This window comes from Cydia pomonella, chromosome 21, assembly GCF_033807575.1.
Source record: "Cydia pomonella isolate Wapato2018A chromosome 21, ilCydPomo1, whole genome shotgun sequence".
Taxonomy (NCBI): domain Eukaryota; kingdom Metazoa; phylum Arthropoda; class Insecta; order Lepidoptera; family Tortricidae; genus Cydia; species Cydia pomonella.
The window spans coordinates 13,797,434-13,821,609 of NC_084723.1; the positions used below are offsets into that span (position 1 = coordinate 13,797,434).

General features: G+C 36.4%; 1 protein-coding gene across 4 annotated transcripts in view; it reads left to right on the top strand.

Moving 5' to 3' along the window:
• Nucleotides 1-3,922: 3,922 nt before the first annotated feature.
• LOC133529764 (shootin-1-like) overlaps nt 3,923-24,176 on the top strand; it is a 30,099-nt gene continuing 9,845 nt past the window's right edge. Inside the window, exons 1-7 of one of the 4 annotated variants that reach the window (XM_061867566.1) lie at nt 3,923-4,220; nt 4,922-5,339; nt 12,429-12,615; nt 15,723-15,844; nt 18,864-19,012; nt 20,945-21,102; nt 22,664-22,847. In XM_061867566.1, coding sequence (XP_061723550.1) covers nt 5,081-5,339; nt 12,429-12,615; nt 15,723-15,844; nt 18,864-19,012; nt 20,945-21,102; nt 22,664-22,847 — 1,059 coding nt within the window. In that variant the 5' untranslated portion in view covers nt 3,923-4,220; nt 4,922-5,080. Of the gene's footprint in view, nt 4,221-4,531; nt 5,340-12,428; nt 12,616-15,722; nt 15,845-18,863; nt 19,013-20,944; nt 21,103-22,663; nt 22,848-24,176 lie in introns of those variants that run through there. The other 3 variants (XM_061867567.1, XM_061867568.1, XM_061867569.1) reach the window with 3 other exon arrangements.

Genomic DNA, 24,176 nt, shown 5'->3' on the forward strand with positions numbered 1-24,176 from the left:
AATTCCTGGTATTTAATATTTAATAATAAGACCATAACAATAGGCCTGAAACACCTGAAAGTCTATTGTCCGTCTGTCATTGTAGAGCTAATCTTAATCGTCTAGAACTGCCTGCTAGGGAATAACAAGCGGCCTTGAGCTTTGGGAAGCCTATCGATTTGCTAGCTGCAGTTCTTGGCAGTGAATTTTATTCTGATATGAAAGTGCTCTATATTATAAAGGTTATCAGGTCATTGTATTAACTTTATAGAGCACATTTCATTAAAAAAAAATTCTTTTGCAGTAGGTATTTTTAGGACTTGCATGTGTATTTACAGGGTCCTGGTCCGTTACAGGGTTAAGCAGGGTGAGACGGTGAACAATGAACCACCAAAGGTTTGCACCTACATAAATCAGTGTATTATAATATTTCTTAGTTATCTGGGCTCTTTGTCACATTTATTACACGTTAACAAAAATTATAAGTCTGCAATTTTCATGCACACTTGCCAAATTTAATTGGTCATGACGACTTGGCAAGAACAATGCGATGACGTCTGTCATGTGATATGAATCGAAAAATATAGGGGTCAGGTCAAGTCCAGATACGTTGGCATTGTATTCGCAATTCAGCTTGAGTTTATCATAATTAGCAAAGAATATCATAATACGCATAAATGAAATAATTTTAAAATCGAATAGTTATGGAATTCAGGATAAACGCACAAGAAATTGTATATTGCGATTATTTTTATTTATAAGGTATTGCCGTATTTTATTATGCCATACAATTATCATGCTCCGGTTTAAAAGACAAGCTGGAGGCACATTTTCTTAAGACTGATGTTGGGCGATGGTTTCTTGTCATTTCATTTGCTACACCCACATAGACGGGATAATAAAAACTGTCGCAACGCAATAAACTATGACTCTAGATGGTCTCCCACGCAAGGATAGAACCACATATTTATACAGAGCTCTAGCATAGCAACTTTTTTCTGCAAATGTATTCATTGTATTTATTTATTTGGTATGTCAAGTATGGGTTATTCCCACTAGTTACCAACAAGTATTTACCACTAAAATTTTGTTATAGTTAAATACTAATAAAAACAGTATACATAGTATTGTATACATATAAAGTACTTTAAATAATAATTCTAAATCGATTAGTATTTCAGTAAACTGCCTTAAGAATGCTTAAAGTAAATATAAACAATTTTACCGGTAAAATAGTCAAGGAGAAATATATTTGAATTAATTATATCAACGAACACACAAATCAGTCAAAAACCGACTATTTTTGTTCACTTTAAGGCAGTTTACTGGAATATTAATCGATACATTTTTTTTTATTAAAGTGGGTGTTATTCTGAATCCCAAACATAGTTTGTCCTAAAGTCACTTGCCCTAACTGATTTGTCCTAATGGGCACATGCTCTAACGATCAATTGTCATAGCGACCTTATATATTTTTCACCATATTCTTCGAAATTCCTAACAATGTTTGGCATCTCTGACATATAAATATACTCTATGTATATTTGCTACAATATTATTGATAGCCTTTCTTTTGATGATATTATTTGCATCAAACTGTTTTGAGCTAGTTTCCGTAAAGGTACTTACTTATTTATGAATCCCATGAACGAGAAAAGAGTGAGTAATGCATTTAATTTTTTAGCACATAATCGAGGTCAGAATGGGAGTGTATGTGTTTTTTATGGGTATGTAAAATGTTTAATTGGTCTAGTCTAAATAGCTAGCTGGAATTAAACAATTGGGCAATTAAGACCGTCCTCGACATTTAGTGTAACAAGAATAATGTTCACTGTATTTGCCAATATTAATTACTAGTTAGTTTGGAAACTCAAACTGTAACTACTCCACTAGATTATATCCCACTGCATGGTACGACATGGAATACCTAACTTTAATTTAAGGAATAAATAAATATAAAATATAAATAAAATATAAATACTTGCAGTTGGTGGATAAAATATTTTATATGTATGTATGTATGTAAACACTTAAGAGGTTAAGATACAATGAAACAGAATATTTGCAATGTACAAAGGATCCTGTAACTCCTGTAAGGGATCTCTTCCCATCAACCTTTGAGCAATAGAGAGTAAAAAAGCTTTTTATGCTATAAAGCGTATATAAATAGGTGCTTTAAAGCTTGCTTAAAAAAGATATACATTACATTTACATACAAAGGATACTCTGGAATAGTTTGGGTGCAAACGATTAATATGTTTACCACATTGCGTAAAAGACACTCATCAGTCGACATCTTCCTCACGTAGTCCCGGCATTTTGCCAAGGGTCATGGGAGCCTGGGGTCCGTTTGGCGACTAATGCCAAGAATTGCCGTAGGCATTAGTTTTTACGAAAACGACTGCCACCTGACCTTCCAACCCAGAGGGTAAACTAGGCCTTATTAGGATTAGTCCGGTTACCTCACGATGTTTTCCTTCACCAAAAAGCGACTAGTAAATATCAAATGATATTTCGTACATAAGTTCCGAAAAACTCATTGGTACGAGCCGAGGTTAGAGCCCGCGACCTCCGGATTGCAAGTAACATGCTCTTACCGCTAGGCCACCACAGCTTCTTGTAAAAGACACTGAATATGGAAAGTAGGATATACAGTTGTGAGAACTTTATGACTCGAAAGGTGATGGCGAGGCAAGAAACATTTTTATGGCAGTCATAAATATGAAAAAAGTCTTAAAGTTCAACTTCTTTACAGACGTAACAGCCATTTCTGTCCACGGCACGTAATCCCACGCATGTTAACATCCAGTACCACGATAACAAGAACATAAATAGGCTGCAGGGTGAATGAGCCAATCTTGTTTAATTCTGTAATTCGCTCATAAAAATAATAAGTCAAAGGACTCCGGACGAGGGATTAACGATCGCACGTGCGTGTAACATGATGATTTTCGTTTTTATAAACAGACTTTTGAGCGGTAAGTTTATAAGTCAGGAATGAGCTGATGTATAATTACAACTTAGTGTAATCTATACAATGATCATAATCTATATTATTATATTGTCTTAGTTTTAGTTACTCTTTATTTTATTTATCTTTCTTCTGATATATTTTTCGTAGACAATCTGCTTATTATGATTATCTCATTCTTTATATTTCTATTATAATATTAACCCTGGTCTTAAGTTTAATAAAATTGAAAAATTGATGTTTAATAATTCATGGCAAAACACTATTTATTTCATCTTCATGCATACAAAGCGACCGCCCCGTCCTTTAATTTCAACATTTGATACTTAGTGAAGCTTTAACGCAATATACTCCCTTCCTCCATTATATTTCATCCCAACGCCATTTAAGTAGTTCGCTGACCAGTTTGAAAAGCCTTTACCAGGGTTGAAGCGAATTTAATGAAATACGTTCCCATTGTAAGGTCGTAATCGGATTGCCTTGACTACTCGCAGACTCCACACAACCCGAACTGACACGGATTTCTAAATATGGAAAAGTTTTGTAAGACCAAGTTTTTGTATAGGCACGGTTTGTTTCCGATCCTTGACTTTTTTATGTTTGTTTATGTGCTTCTCAATAGCAGCCTCGCAAACTTTTTTGAAAGAGCATTTAAAAGGACAGAAAACATATTTGCTGAGCAAGTTTTGTATTCATAATTTCACATTAATTTTAGCTTTTGTTGGTATATCTTTAGATTACAGTATCACGCTCTGTTTGAACAAGATGGAATGTCTAGGACTTAGGAGTAAGTGATGTCCATTATTTGCACTGGTTTTGCGTGGGAATGGCCCAGTTACTCTCACCAATGAGAGCCATATGTTGTTTAGTGGGACGCTTAGTCTCTCGTGATTAATTTCGCTTTTCATAACGTTACAAAACAGTTTGTCGACCTTAGCTAAGCGTATCGGTCGTTTTACTTCCAAAGGTCTAATTAAGCCTGATATTGTCAAGTCTGAGCAATTAAATCACTTTACAAGTCGCGACGTCGTCCCACATGGTTCGTCTTGTCGTTATAGGCCAGTCGTTGGGTGTCGTTCATTGGAAATAGTTTAAATTTAGAATTCCCGTCAGCCATACTTGGACCAAATGCTTTCAGTGCGTTTTCGGTGCGGACTTTAACAGCAGTGTTTTGTTTTTTGCTGTTCGCTGTTTTATATTGTTTGTGGACATTCATTGTGCTGTACGTATAAACTGTGGTTGTAAGTACAGTGGTTACACTGGGCGTGAGGTACCTATTGATATATTATCTTCAAATCTGATTCTATTGTTTCTATTAATAAAAGGATCGCTTTATTGTATAACGTAATAATTTTATATAAGTGTTATAAAACAAAACATTTTATGTTATGGGGGACTTGTTTCACTTTTTATTGATTTTTTTTGGGTTTAGATTACTTTAAATTAAAAACATAAAGATAAACATTTAGTTTTGTAATTAGACATTTACTATACTACAATATAAAAAAGGAAAATATAAGACCTATTTATTACCATCAAATACAAGTGACTCGGAAAAATAAAACATTAACGTACATTCACCATATCAAACAAAAAATATCAACAGGAAACTTTGACTTCATAGGTAAAAAACTAGTTTTCGACGAATTGATGATTAAATTCGTTTAATCTACAAATACTCCTATTGCATAATATCTAAACGTAAGTAATAAAATAATATGATAATACAATCAGCACCTATCGTGCTCATGCATGATTACGATGATTAATTTCTACTAAATTCTATGACAGGACTATGAAGGCTCGAGTATCACATATGAGGCAAGCGTCTAATGTAAACAATGAACATAAACCCCGCTGCTGTGACTCACAAAGACGATGTTTCATTATCATATCACAAGCACAAGTTAACTTTAGTTGCACTCTGACACTCAACGCCGTTCTACGCTTTTACAATTTCTCTCATTACAGACCGACTATACAATCAACGTGAGGCCGCGGTATTTTCCTCAACGGGAACAAAGAGTTTCGTCAATTAATTTAGTGTTCCGCCAGCCTGTTGATCGGGCCACGTGAATGCATACGTGATGCGAGGCGAGCGTTCGTTCGCGGTAAAAATCGAATGCAAAAATGATTAAAAGGAACGGTGATAATGTATTTGCGATCGCGAGCAACAGCCCGTGTGCGGTGCGGAGCGCTGTCTCGCTCTGTCCGGGAGGCGGCGCGGCCACGAGGATACCGCGCGCGACAGCGGCCAGGATGACGCCGCCCGACGCGCACCACACCAAGGAAGCGAATATTGTTGCTGCAACTTACGTTGAAAAGTGGAAAAACCGATATGAAGAAGCCGAAAGAAAACACAAATCCAGCCTACTCAAATCCGAAAAAGGTAGGTTTTGTTTTAGTTTTTTTTTACTTAAATTGTTACTGCGCATGCTCGTTCTTGACAGGTTTGTAAAAAAGAAAACATGAGTGGAAATCCTATTCGCGTATTTGTCGGATTATGACAGTGAATCAGATGATAACCTGTTGCATATGCATTATGTATTCTTAAAGTTTTATAGCGCTCATACTTTGAGAGAGCCATGCTTTTTAAGAATTAGTTTCTAGCTGTAGACATTTGTATTGAATAGTTATAGATTGTCTTAATATTTATTGATCTGACTTTATACCTGTGTTCAAGAAACTGCGCACTACGTAACAATGAATCACAGGCGAACCTTTCAAGCATAATCAAAACACAACTTATAAAATAATGAAATAAATGACAAGATATTTTTATAAAATTCGATATCGACTTAGGTTTTGTAAATATCCCAACTCTATTCGTTTTTTTTTAATTAAAAATAAGTTTAAGGTCATTGAAATTGAAATGTCAAAACAGAGTTTTGTTTGACAACAAAACAAAGAGAAACTGAGAAACCAACTTGGCTTAAATAGTTAGTTTTGCGATTGCCGATTTAATTGCTTTTATAATGCAAAGAGAGCTTGTAATGCAAATTTATTTACATAATCAAACAAATTTTGCATACAACTATAGCATTAAAAGTGTACAATACGTGAGATATGTTGATTTTGTCTTCGATATAGTTTAACCTCAAGACGAACAAGGTAATGATATTTTTATCACGTTTACCTTTGTATGGTCGTTTAAAAGCAATTACTAGTTCCTTATCGAGCTTGTTTCTGTTCCTTACCGATTTTAAACAGTTTAATTTCGTTAACTTCCTTTTGGCCTACTTTTGAAAGTCCAAGGTAGATTGTCGACTTCATAGGTACATGTTTCATGTTGAAAGTGACTGTGTATTTACGTGTTATTTATGACTAAACGCTTAGGTAATATTTCGCTAGTCTTCCTTAAGTTTAGTGCATATTTTTGATATAGTTCGAGTCATCCACGATGACGCGCAGATTTGTCAAATCTAACCTTTAATTACATGCCATTACGAATTAAGGCACGCGTCTTCGCGAATGACACGATCTATATTAATTCAAGTTTTACCTTTAAATCTGTTGTTAACAGAATATAAAGTACATACCTACTGTTAAATTTAACTGGAAATAGCAAGTTACTCAGTTATGCTTTGAATTCCTACCTTGGTGACAAATCCTTGAATATTGAAGGCAAGCAGGTGTCAATCTAGATCTTATCATATTTCATCACTTGTTTCTATATGATTCATACATTTACTATAAAGATTATCTACCGACCGATTACCAGTTTAGCCTAGTGGATAGTGACCCTGCCTATGAAGCCAATGGTCCCGGGATCAAAACCTGGTAAGGACATTTATTCGTGTGATGAGCACGGATATTTGTTCCTGTGTCATAGGTCTTTTCTATGTATTTAAGTATTTATAAATATTCATATATAATATATATATCTAAGTACCCTCAACACAAGCCTTATTGAGCTTACTGTGGGACATAGTCAATTTGTGTAATAATGTCCTATAATATTTATTTATTATTAATAGAGTCTAAGGAAATTTATATTGTACTTCTTCTCAGCATATTCACGTCTACTGCTGAACATATGCCTCTTTCATGGATTTCCGTGTGGTTCTGTATGTGGCGGTTTCACACCAGGTCGGCTCTGCCACCTTTCTAATGTCATCCAACCATCTGGCTTGTGGTCCATCACCTAGACTTTACATTCTAGTTCTTCAGTTCTTTAAGTCACAAGAAACCACCATCAATAAGCCACTTCCATACAATTCAACTTAAACTTTCATTTAAAATGACATTGAAATTACATGAAACTTGGTGGGCATTTCTATATCTTCTGGTATTTGTTTTTGTTGCAAAAAATCTAAAGACAAAGAAAATTGAGTATTTTGCATGTAAAACTTGTACTGGGTTGATAAACTTTGTAGTCTTTTGTTGCCATGGTTACGGTTTTTTTTGTCCCCTTTGACAAACACTGCTGCAGTGGTATCATGTTTGCATTTTTATCACTTGTCATGTCATGTCACTTTCGCACTTAGGTACATACTTGTTAACGGGATAAAAAGCTGACCATTTTAGCCATACTGTAGGCCTAAGATGGTCGGCTCTTTATCATTTGGCAGCATATCTGTCATGAAAGTGACAGGCATAGTAACAGGTGATAGAATGGAACCATGCTGCCACCACTGGACTCCAGATTTTACGGTATTTTAATGTATCAAACATGCATTTTTGTGGAAGTTTTATGCCATTTCAAATCAAATCATTATAGTACATCTCTTCGAACAAACTGTGCCAATTTGTCCGTTAGACATAGACAATGGGACAGGATAACAACACGAAAAAAGTTGATTCGCCCACTTGTATGTATGTATATACTTTATTGTACATATAAATAAAAACAAAACACAGTTACAGATTAAAAATAAAAAGGCGAACTTATTCCTGTATGTGATCTCTTCCACTTGTCGCTTAGGTCTTATGCCTTCAATTTTGCCCTTCTACTTTTCCATTGGACACTTTTGGCAGTCTTACGCCAGGAAAACAACATATAGGTACTTCTCTAAGAAAGTGTCCCACAAAATGGTGGAGGTGAGGTATTGTCGCTGGTTATTTTTACTTAGATACGGCAAAGCCAAAACGAAGAGTATTGATTTTACCATTTTATTGGTCTGTGAGTGGGTTTAGTTTGTGTCTTTAGGGTTCCGTACCAAAAAGGTACAAAAGGAACCGTTGTGGTGCGACTCTGTGTCAGCTTTTATAGATATCGTCCGGCGAACTGGTAATCACACAACCTAATTATTAGTAGAAAAAGGCGCGAAATTAAAATTTTCGATGGGAGTCAACTCTGCGCCTACATTTTTTTAAATTTGCTGCCCTTTTTCTACTGACAAATCACTGTGCCAGAGTATATCTATACAACTACAATATGTTACAATAAATGATGTAGGTATCATAAAAACAATTAAATAATTAATAAAAAATCTTTTCCTGCCACAGGAAAAAAATGAATAAATAATAATAATAATAATTCAGCCTATATAATATACGTCCCACTGCTGGGCACAAGCCTCCTCTCATGTGCGAGAGGGCTCGGGCTATAGTCCCCACGCTAGCCCAATGCGGATTGGGGACTTCACATACACCTTTGAATTTCTTCGCAGATGTATGCAGGTTTCCAGGGGAAAAAATGAATAATAGGGATTAATAGTAGGGATTTTAGAGAGTAAGTTCATTTCAAGATAAATATTTATAATTTCCCTTATTACATATGATAATATTATAATATTACGTTGCTGAAATATTAGTATGTGATATTACTTATACAACTTATATCATTTGTATATTAAATAATGTTGTATATGGCCAAAATAACTACTTATTTACAATTTTGGACATTCAAATTTGCTTTCAAAATTGCTTATATATAGGTAGTTGTTATGTTTTCAGAATTATTTTTCTCACTGCACCCACATTCGAGAAATTTCTGTAATGCCTTAAAGCATTAAGTCCGCCATTTTTTTGTGTTTGCTGCAAATACACACAATTTAGAAACAGATAGGCAAACAGGAATACACAATTAACAAAATACATATGTATTTTTATTATGCAATAAAGTTTAACGGCGTTATTAATAAACGCGTTACTGGCCCAGCTATGAATCGTTTGTCTTTATCTGTCATTATGACTTCTGTTTTTGTCAGAAAGGGATAAAACATAATTTAACTAAATCAGGCCAGTTAAGTTTTATGAATAAGGGGGGTAAACAAATAAGTAAAGTCAATATCATCTTGTGTAAAACCGGTATGAAAACTTAGTCTATTGTATTCTATGAAATATATCATCATAGCACAGCGTAATTCTGGGATTTCTAACAATACGTCAGTGTAGTGTATGACTATTTCATTGTCTGGTCATAACTGCCGTAAGCGTTGGAATCAATCAGTGTGGCTACCACCAGTTCGGCACGGACGTAAACGCTATCTACGAGTAATATAACGTTTTACTTTCTATGCATCTTGCTCGTACTCGCACTTACGAGACAGTAAATTATTACGTTCTCGAGATCGTACGAGTATATGTCAGTTTTGACATTGTCAGTGTTTTTATTTAATTTCCATGATGGACTGCATTGTGCAATATTGTTATTAAGTAATACCACCAATAAAAAGACCACCGGAGGACCACCGGAAGACCTACTATCTCACAACCCATGCAGCTGCATGGCTGAACACACTGAATGTTGACATTTGACCTTATTATGTTATAATTTTTAAATTTTAATTGATTGCCTATATGTTATCTACTTGTGCCATACGACTTAATAAATAAAATTAAGTAATACCAAGTCTTACAGGTTTATTCCGATTGGTTTATCAATTGAAAATTTTACCAATTGGGGAAAGATTGCGCCGTATGGGAACACCGGTCCGATCTCTTGACCAAATCATTTTAATTGTTTACAAGGTTATATATACTAGTATTTTTAATAAATAATAAATAAACAATGTTTTTATACTTTTTATTAAATTATAACACATAATCTACCCATCAGAGCATGCAATTTATTTATTATTTATAGTATTTACAAGAACGGTTTACACCAATGACACTTGCAATTTATGGATATTAACTTACTTATGTATAAGTATACATAAGTAAGTTAAGTAACAGTGTAGAAATTATTCTTCAACTCTTCACTCATTCATACTCTCACAGTAAGCGAGGCACCGGGACGCTAGTTTAGACCAGGGATCAGTAAATATATCTATTTGTAGATCGTTACTCAGAAGCCCGTTCAACGTGTTGATCATATCACACAATGGTGAGTGGCGGCGAGCCGCAGTAGCACGCGGTCCTGGGCTGTTTGACAACTGCAGGTAGGGGCGCCGGCGAGATCTGGGCGGCTTCCGGGAAAATCGAAATTCGTGAATTGCGGGCATTTTTCTCTGTCACTCTAATTACGTGTTAGTGAGAGTAAAAGAGAAAGATCCCCGCAATTTGCGAATTTCGGTTTTCGCGGTAGGCCCCCTGTTTGAAGGAACAATATAATGCGGTTCAGGATGTTGTGCAGATCCATGCTATTGATTATGTCGGAGCACCTTACAGGACGTAATCAACCGCACGTTGCTTCTACGCACCCCGAGCGAATGCAATAGGTTCATCTCCTTGGTCTCTTCAGTACTGAATAATATAGTAATTATCATTTTTACATATACTAGATATTAGTCTTGCCCAAACCGGTTCATTTTAAAAAATTTATAATACGAGTAAATAAAAGCTTGAAAAAAAAACCGGACAGCTTCAAGTTGGACTCACCCACCGAGGGTTCCGTACTTTTTAGTATTTGTTGTTATAGCGGCAACAGAAATACATCATCTGTGAAATATCACGGTTCATGAGATACAGCCTGGTAACAGACGGACGGACGGACAGCGGAGTCTTAGTAATAGGGACCCGTTTTTCCCTTTGGGTACGGAACCCTAAAAACTATATCGGTCTGTTTTAGTAGGTATATGCACTATTGGTTAGAGGAATAATAAATAATTAATCGACATTTAGGTATAACTATGTTGATCGATATAAGGATAAAAAAGTAAAAAAATTCGTTCAACTAAAATGTTTTTAAGTTCAATCGTTACTCACCACTGTTAGTGTTATATTGTGTAGTTTGTTTGTCTAAGTATAAAAAATGTAATATTATAATTATAAAATAAGTTTATAAAAAAAATCAATGGCGTTTCGATTATTTACAACGAAATATACTAAAGGTATGTCATTTTTTTACTGGTTTATACGTAGTCTGCCCACTACAATACAGCTACGTATATACAGATGTATATATGTATTTCAATACAGCTTCGTATATACATATGTATATACGTAGCTGTTTTGTAATGGGCTCCACAGACATTGAAAATTTCGTTCAACTTGCAATACATTGCGGCAATTGATCGATCGATTGAGTTCGTTACACGTTACGTTGACGGCAATTATCGAAAATAGCAAGGTCTGTGTAGTTCTTTAGACAAGTTTTTCCAAGGCAAAAATATGCGACAAAGAATAAGTATCTTGTCCACTTTAGTCAGATACGTTAAATTGGGTATTATCCTAAGTTTTTAAGTTAGATGAATCGTATTTTACTTACTGCGGCTGCGCACTGTGTAAAGTTCCTCACATAGCTTCTCTTATTATTATTTTTCAAATGTTGTAGGAACTTCCACTTGCTCTCTTATTGCACAAACAACTATTAATTTTCTTGAAGTCGCGTTTAACAGTCTTCAGGGCATTTAGAAATAGAAAACAGTATATTATTATGATAAATAAAATCAAAATTACTTAACATAGAAAGCAGATGTTGACTTGGAGTTAGAAGGCATAAAATAATCACTACACTTTATTAAGCAAAGTTCCCGCCGCGTTTCTCTGTATGTTCGCCTTAAACTCAAAAACTACTAAACGGATTTTCATGCGGTTTTCGCCTATCAATAGGGTGATTCTTGAGGATTGTTTAGGTGTATAATTTCATTATTTAACCCGTGCGAAGCAGGGGCGGGTTGCTAGTTAATAAATATGAGACAATAACATAGGCATAAACTTATTTTATAAGTGATGGAAATAGTGGTTACCTACTGGTTACAATGATTTGAAATATTCTGATTATTAAAATAAGGTCTACATGATTCCAAAACAGCTCTTACACATTTTTTTGCATGAGAAATACATAATTAATAACCGTAGATCTACCCCACATTATTATTCCATATTGAAGGATCAAATGAATATAACCATAGTAGGAAGTGAGAGCCGCATCTATTGAGACTACTTTGCTTATTCTTCTTAAAGCATAGACAAAGCAAAGCCAGGTCAGCCAGGCTGATTTAAATAAAACTTTGTATGGTGATCGTTTGAGATCCGGGAAAGGACATAGAATAGTTTTTTATCATCATCATTCCACGTTGATGAAGTCGCGAAAATGATCCAATATAATATACTTATAATAATTAATAAACAACATGTTTTTTCACAGCCAAACGCGAGCATGAAGATCTTCAACGCCGTTTCAACCTGCTGGCAGACGAGCGCGCCCGCCTCGCGGGCTCACTCGCTGAACGGGAGCGAGAGCTCTCAGCGCTGCGAGACGTGTCGGAGAAACTGTTCCAAGAGTACCAGCAGCTCCAGAACCAGAGGGAGGTTGACGAGCAGGTCATGCAGAAGTAAGTTTCCATAGAGCATGAAGACTAACGCTTTAATTTGCTCTCAGACGAGCGCGCACGTCTCGCGGGCTCACTCGCTGAACGGGAGCGAGACCTCTCAGCGCTGCGAGACGTGTCAGAGAAGCTGTTCCAGGAGTACCAGCAGCTGCAGAACCAGAGGAAGGTGGACGAGTAGGTCATGCAAAAGTACGTTGACAAAATTGTGACTTCGCACAAGCCGATTTCGCACGCACGATTTGAAAAATTCTCGAAAATTTCAGGAAAGTGTCACAGGGAACAAAGGAAACATTCATTTTGGAAACAGATTTTTTTTTAACCTATACAAAAAAAAAGTTCTTGAAATGTTAAAAATTTTTGGGTACAATGTTTCACAAATCGACCTAGCCCTAAACTAAGCAAAGCTTGTACTATGGGTACTAGGCGACGATTTACATACTGAAATAGATAAATTATGCATACTTATATACATAGAAAATACCCACGATTCAGGAACAAATATCCGTGCTCACACACAAATAAATGCCCTTACCGGGATTCGAACCCGGGACCATCGGCTTCGTAGGCATGGTCACTAATACCCACTAGGCCAGACAAGATAAAGATAAAATAATATTCCATTGACTATTTATTTTATGACCCTAATTGACAACACAATACGGATGCATTATCTTATCATATCATTTATGATCACTGGGGAAATGGAACTTAGATAATTATGCACATGTAACTACTTAATTATCGTTATTATCTTGCTCTTAATTAATGTCATTTAAGTAGGTACCAGTCACTTATTTATCTTTTACACGAAGCGCGCAAAAACGGATGAATTAAAATCATAGATACTAGGATCAACTAGATGTGCTATACGCGTGCGCCCGTAAGGGACAGAACATACGCCAAATTAAAAACACGTTTTAACATTCCTGACAACATACCAAAAACAATCTACGTAATTTGTTTTTGTCAGATCGTCAACCCTTTGAAGGCCACTCCAATAGTGTGCAGCGCGTCATGAACCTTGTCGCAATGTCACAGTTTCTTTTTTTATTCCCCACCGTACATTTTAGTTTGGCTTATGGTGGGCAACAAATAACCCGACCAAATGACGTAGGTTGTTTTTTGGAATGTTAAAACGTGTTTTTAATTTGGCGCAATGCATATGTTCTGTCCCTTACTGGCGCACGCCTATAGCACATCTAGTTGATCCTACCATCCATGAAAGTATTATATTTTTGCTTTCCACTAGAAAAGACGACAACTTATATCATACTGGTCGTGAAATACGTTTGCAAAATTTCTAACGGTCTCCAAAACTGGTTTAATGTTGTTATTCGTCTGTCTACTTTCCTCTAATAAATGATCCAATTTAATTGCACATCTTTTAACTGATTAATGAGAATTAATCACAGGAATTAGAACAGTGAATAAAAAGAGTCGGACAAAGTGTGGGACTGTAAATTTTTAATAAAAACATGGCGTTTATAACGACACCCCCTCACTTTGTTCTGCTATTTTGTTATTACTATGTTATGTCTTATTGTATACAGATTTTAATGCAAATTTTTAATTAAATTAGCTATGTGCTAATATGTATTACCTATTACAACAACAAACTAATATATAGCCCGACCAGAAATATATGATCATTGTGAAGAGGGCGCTGTTATTCTCATGTATAGGGTGACAGTTCAGTTAAGTATGAAACATTTAGTTCCAATTAAATTCTGCAATATGGCGCGTGATCATATATTATTGGTCAGGCTCTACCACAAAACCATTAAAGTTCGCAAATTAATTTAATTTACTTCTAAACACGAATAAAATGCAAATCTTGTTCCAATTGCATATGATCATCGGAATCTAGAAAGCCTTTTGAACGTATGACACAACATTGAAGATTATGCCAAAAATTATAATTTCAAAGTGATTTTCACTTTCGTAGAACATTTTGCAGTTTCCGATCAGGCTGTGCTTACTACACCTGTGCTTTGAGTGAAAAAAAAGTTGGAAAAGAAAATGGCGCCGGTTTAATTTTTGGCAGATCATAATGTTTTTGTGTCCGTGAGCTTAGTGATGTGTTTTTTTTAACGGATTGCCATATTTTAGCCGGTCAAAATGTAAGTATTTTTATAGATATTAAGAACATGCTAAACTCTGGACATCAGGGCTATAATATATACATACATACATACATATAATCACGCCTATTTCCCGAAGGGGTAGGCAGAGACCACGGATTTCCACTTACTACGATCCTGACATACCTCTTTCGCTTCCTTCACTATCATATATAATAGGAAATAGTGTAGACCTGCAGAGGTAATTCTTTTTTTTTTACGTCAGTGGCAAATAAGCTTACAGCCCCCCTGATGATAAGCAGTCTCCGTAGCCTATGGTCGCAACTCCAGAGGAGCTACATGCGCGTTGCCGACCCTAACACTCCGCCTCATTGAGCTCTGGCAACCTTACTTACCGGCAGGAACACAACACTACGAGTAGGGTCTAGTGTTATTTGGCTGCTGTTTTCTGTAATATGAAGGTACTTCCTTAGTTGAGCTCTGCTCTAGATCTGGAATGACATCCGCTGTGCTGTGCCCTACCGCACAACGCGAGAAGACATGCACAGTGCCCATACCTCTCTTTTGGACGTAGTTTAAGGACATACCCCGGGTATGAGAGTAAATTTTTTTCGCGATTTCTGGGTTGGTCCCATAGTAAAAGTTGCTCAGTATAATCCGAATACCTCCTTGGCAACGGGAAGGCAGTTATTTTTAGCCATCCTGTATATGTCTGTCTGTAAGGTATTCGTAATATGGACAATACAATACAATACAATACAAATACACTTTATTGCACACCTCAATACAGAAACAGTACAAATAATACAACACATAAAGAAGAGGTAAACAACAGGCGGTCTTATCGCTAAAAAGCGATCTCTTCCAGACAACCTTTAGGTAGCGGAATTAAAAAAAAAAATGTTATGTCAGTAGGTGTTCCAAATGCAATAAAAGAAGTCTAGCCCTTATGCCTTATGGACCTTGTTGCCTAATTCAAATTATAAATAAAACTAAATAAACAAATTAACAAGTATATTTCTCTCCCAGGGTAATGCAACAAGCTGGCGAATGGTACAAGCAGAACAAGCAACTGAAGCGGCGAAGCCAGGCCATCCTGCACGCTCTGCCTGCGCACGCCGAAATCGACTTTACCGACTCCAACTCCACTGGTAAGTTCAATATAATTGTTTAACTGCAATCAACCGCGTTTTTTGACTTTTAAAGTAACACACGAATTACAAACACTTAACTTATTTCATTTCATTTTTTCATTTCATTTATTCATTGTGAAGTCATGTACATTTCAATTAAGATGTTATATATATGAACAAGTCAGAACATGACACCCCGTAGGGGCATACAATATTACTTAAAGCTAATAACAGTACCTACATAATTAACTAGCAAAATAATTACAAGAACGAGAAACTTATACTATAGGTCAATTATTACATGTCATATAATATCTTTTTTTATAGGCTATAGATTATTATCATTTAAAAAATCTTTAACAGAGTAGTAACATTTGTCAATAAGGAATTTAATTAATTTATTTTTAAATACTGTCAACTGGGGTTCTAGCTTTATATAATCAGGAATTTTATTAGTTATAACTATACATTTATAATGTGGACTATTTCTGTATATTTCCAAGTTGGTTTTTGGTAATATTAATTTATTTCTATACTTCGTTCTAGTATTTTCCTTATCTTGCTTTAGTTCAAATAAATCTGGATTTTCCCGAACAAAGAGAGCGGCTTGTAAAATATAGATGCAAGGCAAGGTTAATAATTTAAATTCGATAAAGTAAGGGCGACAACTGTTGGGGATATGCACATTTGCCTGGACACGAATACATTTTTTTTGCATCACAAACAGTTTTTTGGAATCGGTACTGTCTCCCCACAGCACCACGGCGTAGCGGAGCCATGCGTAAGCATATGCGTGATATGCCGATAGTGCACACTTGAAATCTGTATTTGATTTTAGTATATTATGCCCATATAAAAATTTTGATATTTTTGTTTTAATATGTTCAATATGTTCTTTCCAATTTAAGGCCGAGTCTATTGTTACACCTAGTAAGTTAAAATGTGTCACTTCTTCTATTTTACATGAGTCAATATCTAAATTTATTTCCAAGGGTTTTTTTTTGTATGGGCTTGAACTGTATAATTTTTGTTTTCATCAAATTAATTTCTAAGTTATGGTCACTCAGCCATTCTTTTACGGAAGTAAAATTATCATTAAGGTATGAATTGCATTCTGAACTATTCTTGCAACTAAACAATAGCGATATATCGTCGGCAAACATTACGCAGAAGGTGTTTGTGTCTAGGCATTTTGGCAAGTCATTAATATACGCCAAGAATAGAAGACAACCACATACGCTGCCCTGGGGGATGGAGCAAGTAGTATGACGCATTTTAGAGGTCACGGTTTTTATCTCCTCGGACTCCTTATCTAAACATTCCAGTTGCACGCATTGTTTTCGATTTTGGAGGTAAGATTTAAACCAGTTGTGGGCTAGACCACGTATTCCCATACCGTACAGTTTACTGAGCAATATTTCGTGGGATACTTTTTCATACGCTTTCGTCATATCTAACAGGAGGCCTACGCTATATAATCTTTGGTTTATATGACTATGGATATTCAGCATATATTGATAGACTGCTAGTGACGTTGAGCGGTTTTTCCTGAAGCCGTATTGGTTGTTGGCTAAAATTTTAAATTTTTCAAAAAATGTATAAACCCTATTCGACATGCATTTTTCGAAAATTTTTGACACTGTTGGTAGTAAGGCTATAGGCCGGTATTGACTCGGAGATTTGTTATCACCGCCTGGTTTAAAGATGGGTTTAATTTTTGCTATTTTTAGTAAGTCTGGAAATTTTCCTTCATTAAATGATTGATTAACTAATTTTGTAAGAGGCTGTATTAGTTCAGTTGAGCAAAATTTTATGAGGACTGGTGGTATTTCATCAGTACCGAAACTATACTTATTTTTGAGCTGTTTTATTGTTTTAAATATTTCGGTTTCGGTGACCGGCCATATGAATATCGAATTTCCGACGGGGGTATGCACGGAATGTGCGCGCGCTGGAATATCGTCGGCGCCGAGATTCGACTCGCCTACCGACGCGAAGTGCTCATTAAACACATCTACTACCTGCTCGGGCGAGGTCACGATCCCGTCAGCTGTTTTTAGTGATATATTTTTGTACTCTCGATTTTTTTGTTTGGACGTTATGCTATTTATAATGGTCCACATAGTTTTCATTTTATTTTTTGATTTTTCCATATTTCTAGCATAATTTATTTTTCTCGATGTTTTAATACATCACACACGATGTTCAAATACACAATTATTTCTTAGTTTATGTAGTTATTGATAAAATTCCTACCAGATGTTACACGCTTTGAATAACCCTTTACTATTGTATTGTATTGTATTGTATTTATTTATTTGCAAAGAATAAGTAGGTACAAAAGTGTCTTAGGTGGTAAGTGACAATTGGTTGCTTATTCTGCTATTTGTACTAAACAGGTTGTACTAGCATGCAAAAATCTTAACTATTATATATTTATCTTATCTTATACTATTATATATTTATTAGTCTTATAAAAAAACCAGCCAAGTCCGAGTAGGACTCGCGCACGAAGGGTTCCGTACCATTATCTATAAAAACGAGCAAAAAATCACGTTTATTATACGGGAGACCCCTTAAATATTTATTTTATTCTGTTTTTTAGTGAAATCTGTGAAAATTTCAACTGTTTAATTATCACGGGTTATGAGATATAGCCTGGTGACAGACGGACAGCGGAGTCTTACTAATAGGGTCCCGTTTTACCCCTTGTAAAAAGAAGCCTATGCATTCGAAATAGTAATAATAATAAAAAAAACTAACTCATGGCAAAGAGTCTCGACCACCACAAAGAAACACTCGCAAGTATCACTTACAGAATGCGGTAATCTTGGAGAAGGCGCGTATAGTATCCGTTCCAGTCTCTGCGGCCCTGACGATCGGCAGTTTGGATCTGGTCCGGCTGCGGTAGGCACTCTAGATTTCGTATTCTATCATAGGTATATATGTATATGTACATATGTTTAAAATAACCTACCTCAACAGCAAAAATTAATACCTAAAAAAAGTAAATGATAATACCGTGATCTGCTTCCAGCTTCAGACACCAGCAGCAATGAAGAGGTGGAGTTCCTGAAGCAGACCGTCTCTGATCTCAGCAAGCAAGTCGCCTCCCTGCAAGCAGAACTTAGCGCGGCGCGACTTCAGGAGTTCGAGGCTCATGAGTCCACTGCTGCCCTAGCCCAGGTATAAATACTCTTCATTACCTAGACACCTCGCACGTCTCGGCCAGCAAGTCTCACTCCAAGCGTTAAGCGCGGCGCGACTCTAGGAGTTAAAGGCTCATGAGTCCACTCTGCCCTAGCTCAGGTATAAATAATCTTTATTACCTACACACACCACACACCTCGCACACCTCGGCTAGCAAGTCTTACTCCAAGCATTAAGTACTCATGGTATTAACGACCCATGAGTCCACCGCTGTCCTTACACAGGTACTTGAACATATTAAAAACTACGCTCAGGTGTCATAAAACTACGGCCCGCGGACCGGAATAGGCTCGCGAGCCTGCTTTCACTCCCTTAGGAAATGTATTTGTGTGTGTGCGTGTGTGCAAAATTATATCCAAATCCGTTCAGCCATTTTTGCTTGACATAAACCTGATACTCAATATACTTACAACGTACATATTTTCGGCTTTGTTTTTATGTAGTTATTTGTACATTTTACATTATATTCATTTATTTTTGTTAATTGACCTATAGGGAAAAAGGAAGATGTAAATATAATCCAATAACAATAAACGATTCATTCAAATTGTCGTCGTAAACAATAATAAAGTTTTATCGCAAATAATAACCTAAACATTATGACTCATAGCATTTCAACTTTGACATCAATTTATCTAATTCTATTGTTCATACTAATTTGCCTTTGGTCGCTGTTGCTGCCAACCGACACCCTTATTACCTAGGTAATAAAGTTCAATTAATAAATTAATATTTCATGAATTAGGTCAATATTGGGTCAATAACATTTTTCACTGATAATGTCTGTATTTGGTATACGTTTTCTTCAATAGGGTTGTTTCCATCTACAAATCTTAGGGCAGACTTGTATCCCAATAAATTCTTTTGGATTATAAGAACATGTTAAACTAATTTTAGGGGACCTGTAATGACCATATTTTTGTAAATATTGAATTTAAAATATCTTTTGGCACACGTCATGTGACCAAACTCGAAACATCTTTGAAGATTCTGATGACGTCACAACTCTCGAATTGACACTGTTGAGAGTTAGGCGATAAACAACAAATGACAAATGTCAGTTGACAGTTCGTATCTTCTACGTGTGTATGTAGTTATGTGTCAAACCGTAAACTGTGACGTCACACAATTTTCAAAGAGCGTTTTGGGCGCGAAAGCATCTGTCAAAATATATTTTGTTAATTTAACATATTTAAAGCCGTTTTTAGTATAAAAAGTTGAATTTTAGGGCAACTTTTAGCTAATATATAACGAAATACAAGCGTTTCAAAAAATTGGAAACAACCCTATTGTAGACGTTATCGCTGAATGCCCAAAGTCCACTTTGGAATTGGAAGTGATATTATCATTTATTATTATTTTATGTTTGAGGTTACATTTTAAGGGCATTTTTATTTCATTATGTAGGTTAATGTTCACCATAAAACAGGACCACAAATTTTTTTAATGGGAGAGGAGGCAAACGAGCAGACGGATCACCTGATGGTAAGCGATTACCGCCGCCCATGGACACCTGCAACACCAGAGGGGTTGTAAGTGCGTTGCCGGCCTTTAAGATGGGAGTACGCTCTTTTCTTGAAGGGTTGAAGGTCGTATCGGTCCGGAAATACCGCAGGTGACAGTTCATTCCACAGTTTAGCTGTGCGAGGCAGAAAGTTCCTGGAAAAACGCACAGTTGAGGACTGTCATCTAAGTGGTGAGGATGGAAATGTTGTCGCGTAGGGCGATGGCGAAAAGAAGCGGCAGGGATTAATCCGAACAATTCCTCGGAGCACTCCCCGTTGTACATGCGACTTTAAGGCTAATTACGATTATGGTCAATTGAGCTCTTTCGACACCATAAAAAGGGACAAGTTAATGTTTAAACAAATAGTTTCACCTGATTTACATTAAAATTTCTTTCCTCAGGAGCTAGACGCCGAGAAAGAGAAGACAGCAGCACAAGAGAAAGAGCTACAAGAACTGAAGAGTCAGATCGAGCGGCACCACAGAGTCTCCAAACTGTTGATGGAAGAAGTGACAGCTCTCAAAGATCATGCTGACAAGGACAGAGAGATGGCTGAAACGTGAGTAGATTGTTTATTAGATCTTCTTCAGGAGTTAGAAAGAGAAGACTACAGCACAAGAGAACTGAAGAGTCAGATCGAGCGGCACCACAGAGTCTCCAAACTGTTGATGGAAGAAGTAACAGCTCTCAAAGATCATGCTGACAAGGACAGAGAGATGGCTGAAACGTGAGTAGATTGTTTATTAGATCTTCTTCAGGAGTTAGAAAGAGAAGACTACAGCACAAGAGAACTGAAGAGTCAGATCGAGCGGCACCACAGAGTCTCCAAACTGTTGATGGAAGAAGTAACAGCTCTCAAAGATCATGCTGACAAGGACAGAGAGATGGCTGAAACGTGAGTAGATTGTTTATTAGATCTTCTTCAGGAGTTAGAAAGAGAAGACTACAGCACAAGAGAACTGAAGAGTCAGATCGAGCGGCACCACAGAGTCTCCAAACTGTTGATGGAAGAAGTAACAGCTCTCAAAGATCATGCTGATAAGGACAGAGAGATGGCTGAAACGTGAGTAGATTGTTTATTAGATCTTCTTCAGGAGTTAGAAAGAGAAGATAGCAACACAAGAGAAAGAGCTACAAGAACTGAAGAGTCAGATCGAGCGACACCACAGAGTCTCCTAACTGTTGATGGAAGAAGTAACAGCTCTCAAAGACCATGCTGATAAAGACAGAGAGATGGCCGAAACGTGAGTAGACTGTTTATTTGTTCTTCTTCAGAGGCTAGAAAGAGAAGATAGCAGCACAAGAGAAAGAGCTAGAAGAGCTAAAGAGTCAGATCGAGCGGTACCACCGAGTCTCCAAACTGTTGATTTAAGAAGTGACAGCACCCGAAGATCATGCTGATAAAGATAGAGAGATGGCTGAAACGTGGGTATATAGTTTATTTTATACCAATTAACCTCCCAAGACCCTGAGTACAAATTTTTGTACATATTCTAAAATCTATTTTGAACTTTTATTATGTAACTACTACTACTACTTACTCCGTTGGCTCAGCGACCCAAAATGAGACTTGGCCTCCGACACAAGACAGCGCCACTTTTCTCGGTCCTGTGCGACCTCTCGCCAATTATTATGTAACTAAGGGTTCCAAATTAAAAAAAAAAAAAAACAAATTATTGGTTCTGGGTCTCAGGTGGTATACAAAGTATATTGCTACAGAGCGAGCGGTAAAGCAAAATTTAACAATTAAGCATGGATTTAAATTCGTAAACACTACATTTGTTGTATAATGTATAAATATTACACAGGTAAAAAAAATTGATCTTAGGAAGGCCTTTGAGTGTGTGGTATATTCGTCATGTCATTTTAATAGCGGTGCTCCACAAGGTTCCAATCTAGTACCTATGTTATATTTTCAACAAAATGCGTGAAGCGCGAGCCAAGCGTTTCCGTTGTTACTTGGGCAAATACTATTTACGGCTGTCTGTCTAACCGGTCGCGCTTCTGAACCGATTCTCATGAAATTTCTTTGGCGATTTTATTAAAAATCGCAGGTTTAGACTGGCGTAGAGTATACCTGACCGAGTCCCGAGTTAATTTTGGCCTAACTTTAATTTCAGTTACAAATCGGAAGCCCGAGACGCCAAGAAGCGCGTCAAAGTGCTCACGCACCAGAGCACGCTGCTGCTGGGGGAGCTGGAGCTGGACGAGCGGCTGAGCCTGCTGCTGGGGGAGGTGGCCGGCCTGCGCGGCGCGCTGGAGCAGCAGGCGGCGCGGCATCGCGACCACGTCGAGGACCTACAGGCATGTAGCATACATTTGTTCATTGAACCCTTGATATTGGCGAAAAACTGTTTTTTTTTTACCTTTGAAATTGGCAAAATTTATTTATTTATTTATTTATTGTTCGGAGAACCAACAGCTATAGATTGTACAATAATTATATATATAGATAACAAAGAGCCAATTATAGGTTCCCACCGGTAGCAACAGGTTAACAGATAATTGGTGGTTAGCACTAGATTTTTTTTTTTTTTACAACGTGTTACCACTAATATTTTTAAATATTAATACTTATTATATTATATACTGAACAAAGAAACCAAAACTTATTAGTAATCTTAATACGTTAATCGATACAATAATATGCCAACACATACGACTCGCTCACTCAAGTAATTTGTCTGTTAGAATCCGTCTTATAGTTGTGATGTTGCTATTAAAAACGTCTATATCCCGCTCCTTCGTTAGTTCATTTAGACTTTTACCAGCTCGTAGTAGAATGCTATTCTTTCTGTAATTACGTGATGAAAAAGGAATTGAGAGGGGAGGGAAGTATCTTTTAGACCTAGATGGAGTATTGAAGGAGAGCTTAGCGAGCAATTCAGGACAATCAATGTTACCATTTAAAATATTAAGTATATAAGTAATATCTGCAATCTGTCGACGTTTATGTAGTGGGATAAGGTGATGTTTTTTACAAATATTCTCATAATTGGATGAATTATAAAGAGTTTTCATTTTAAAGCAGAGGTATTTTACAAACTTTTTCTGTATACGTTCTATTCTGTTAATGTAAATATTATAACTGGGGTTCCAAATTTGAGACGCATATTCAAGTTTACTTCTGACATATGTACAATAAAGAACTTTTATAGTTTTGATTTGGGTAAAATGTAAAGAACTACGCATTATGAATCCCAAAGTCTTGGTAGCACCAGTTACTATATTATCTATATGAGTATCAAATAAAAGCTTTGAATCATGGGTGACTCCCAGGTCCTTCATACATGACACAGATTTAAGCACATGATCATTTAGCTTGTACGAAGTTGGAATTGAACTTTGTTGTCTAGTGAAGGTTAAAGTAAAGCATTTAGATACATTTAGATCTAATTTATTGGTCTGGCAATATGTATATTTAGTCCAGATTTGTTTTGATCCAGAGTTTTGGTTGGTTATTTGGTTCTGTGAGTTTTGAAACAATTTTTAGAATGTCATAATGAAAGAGTATACGAGTTTCGGGTTATTCGCGGATGGTCTAAAACGCAAAATGACTAGTGTAATATTTTGCCTATATCACTTTTAGTCTACATCGCGAATGGTCTAGATCGCAAAATGCCTACATCATTT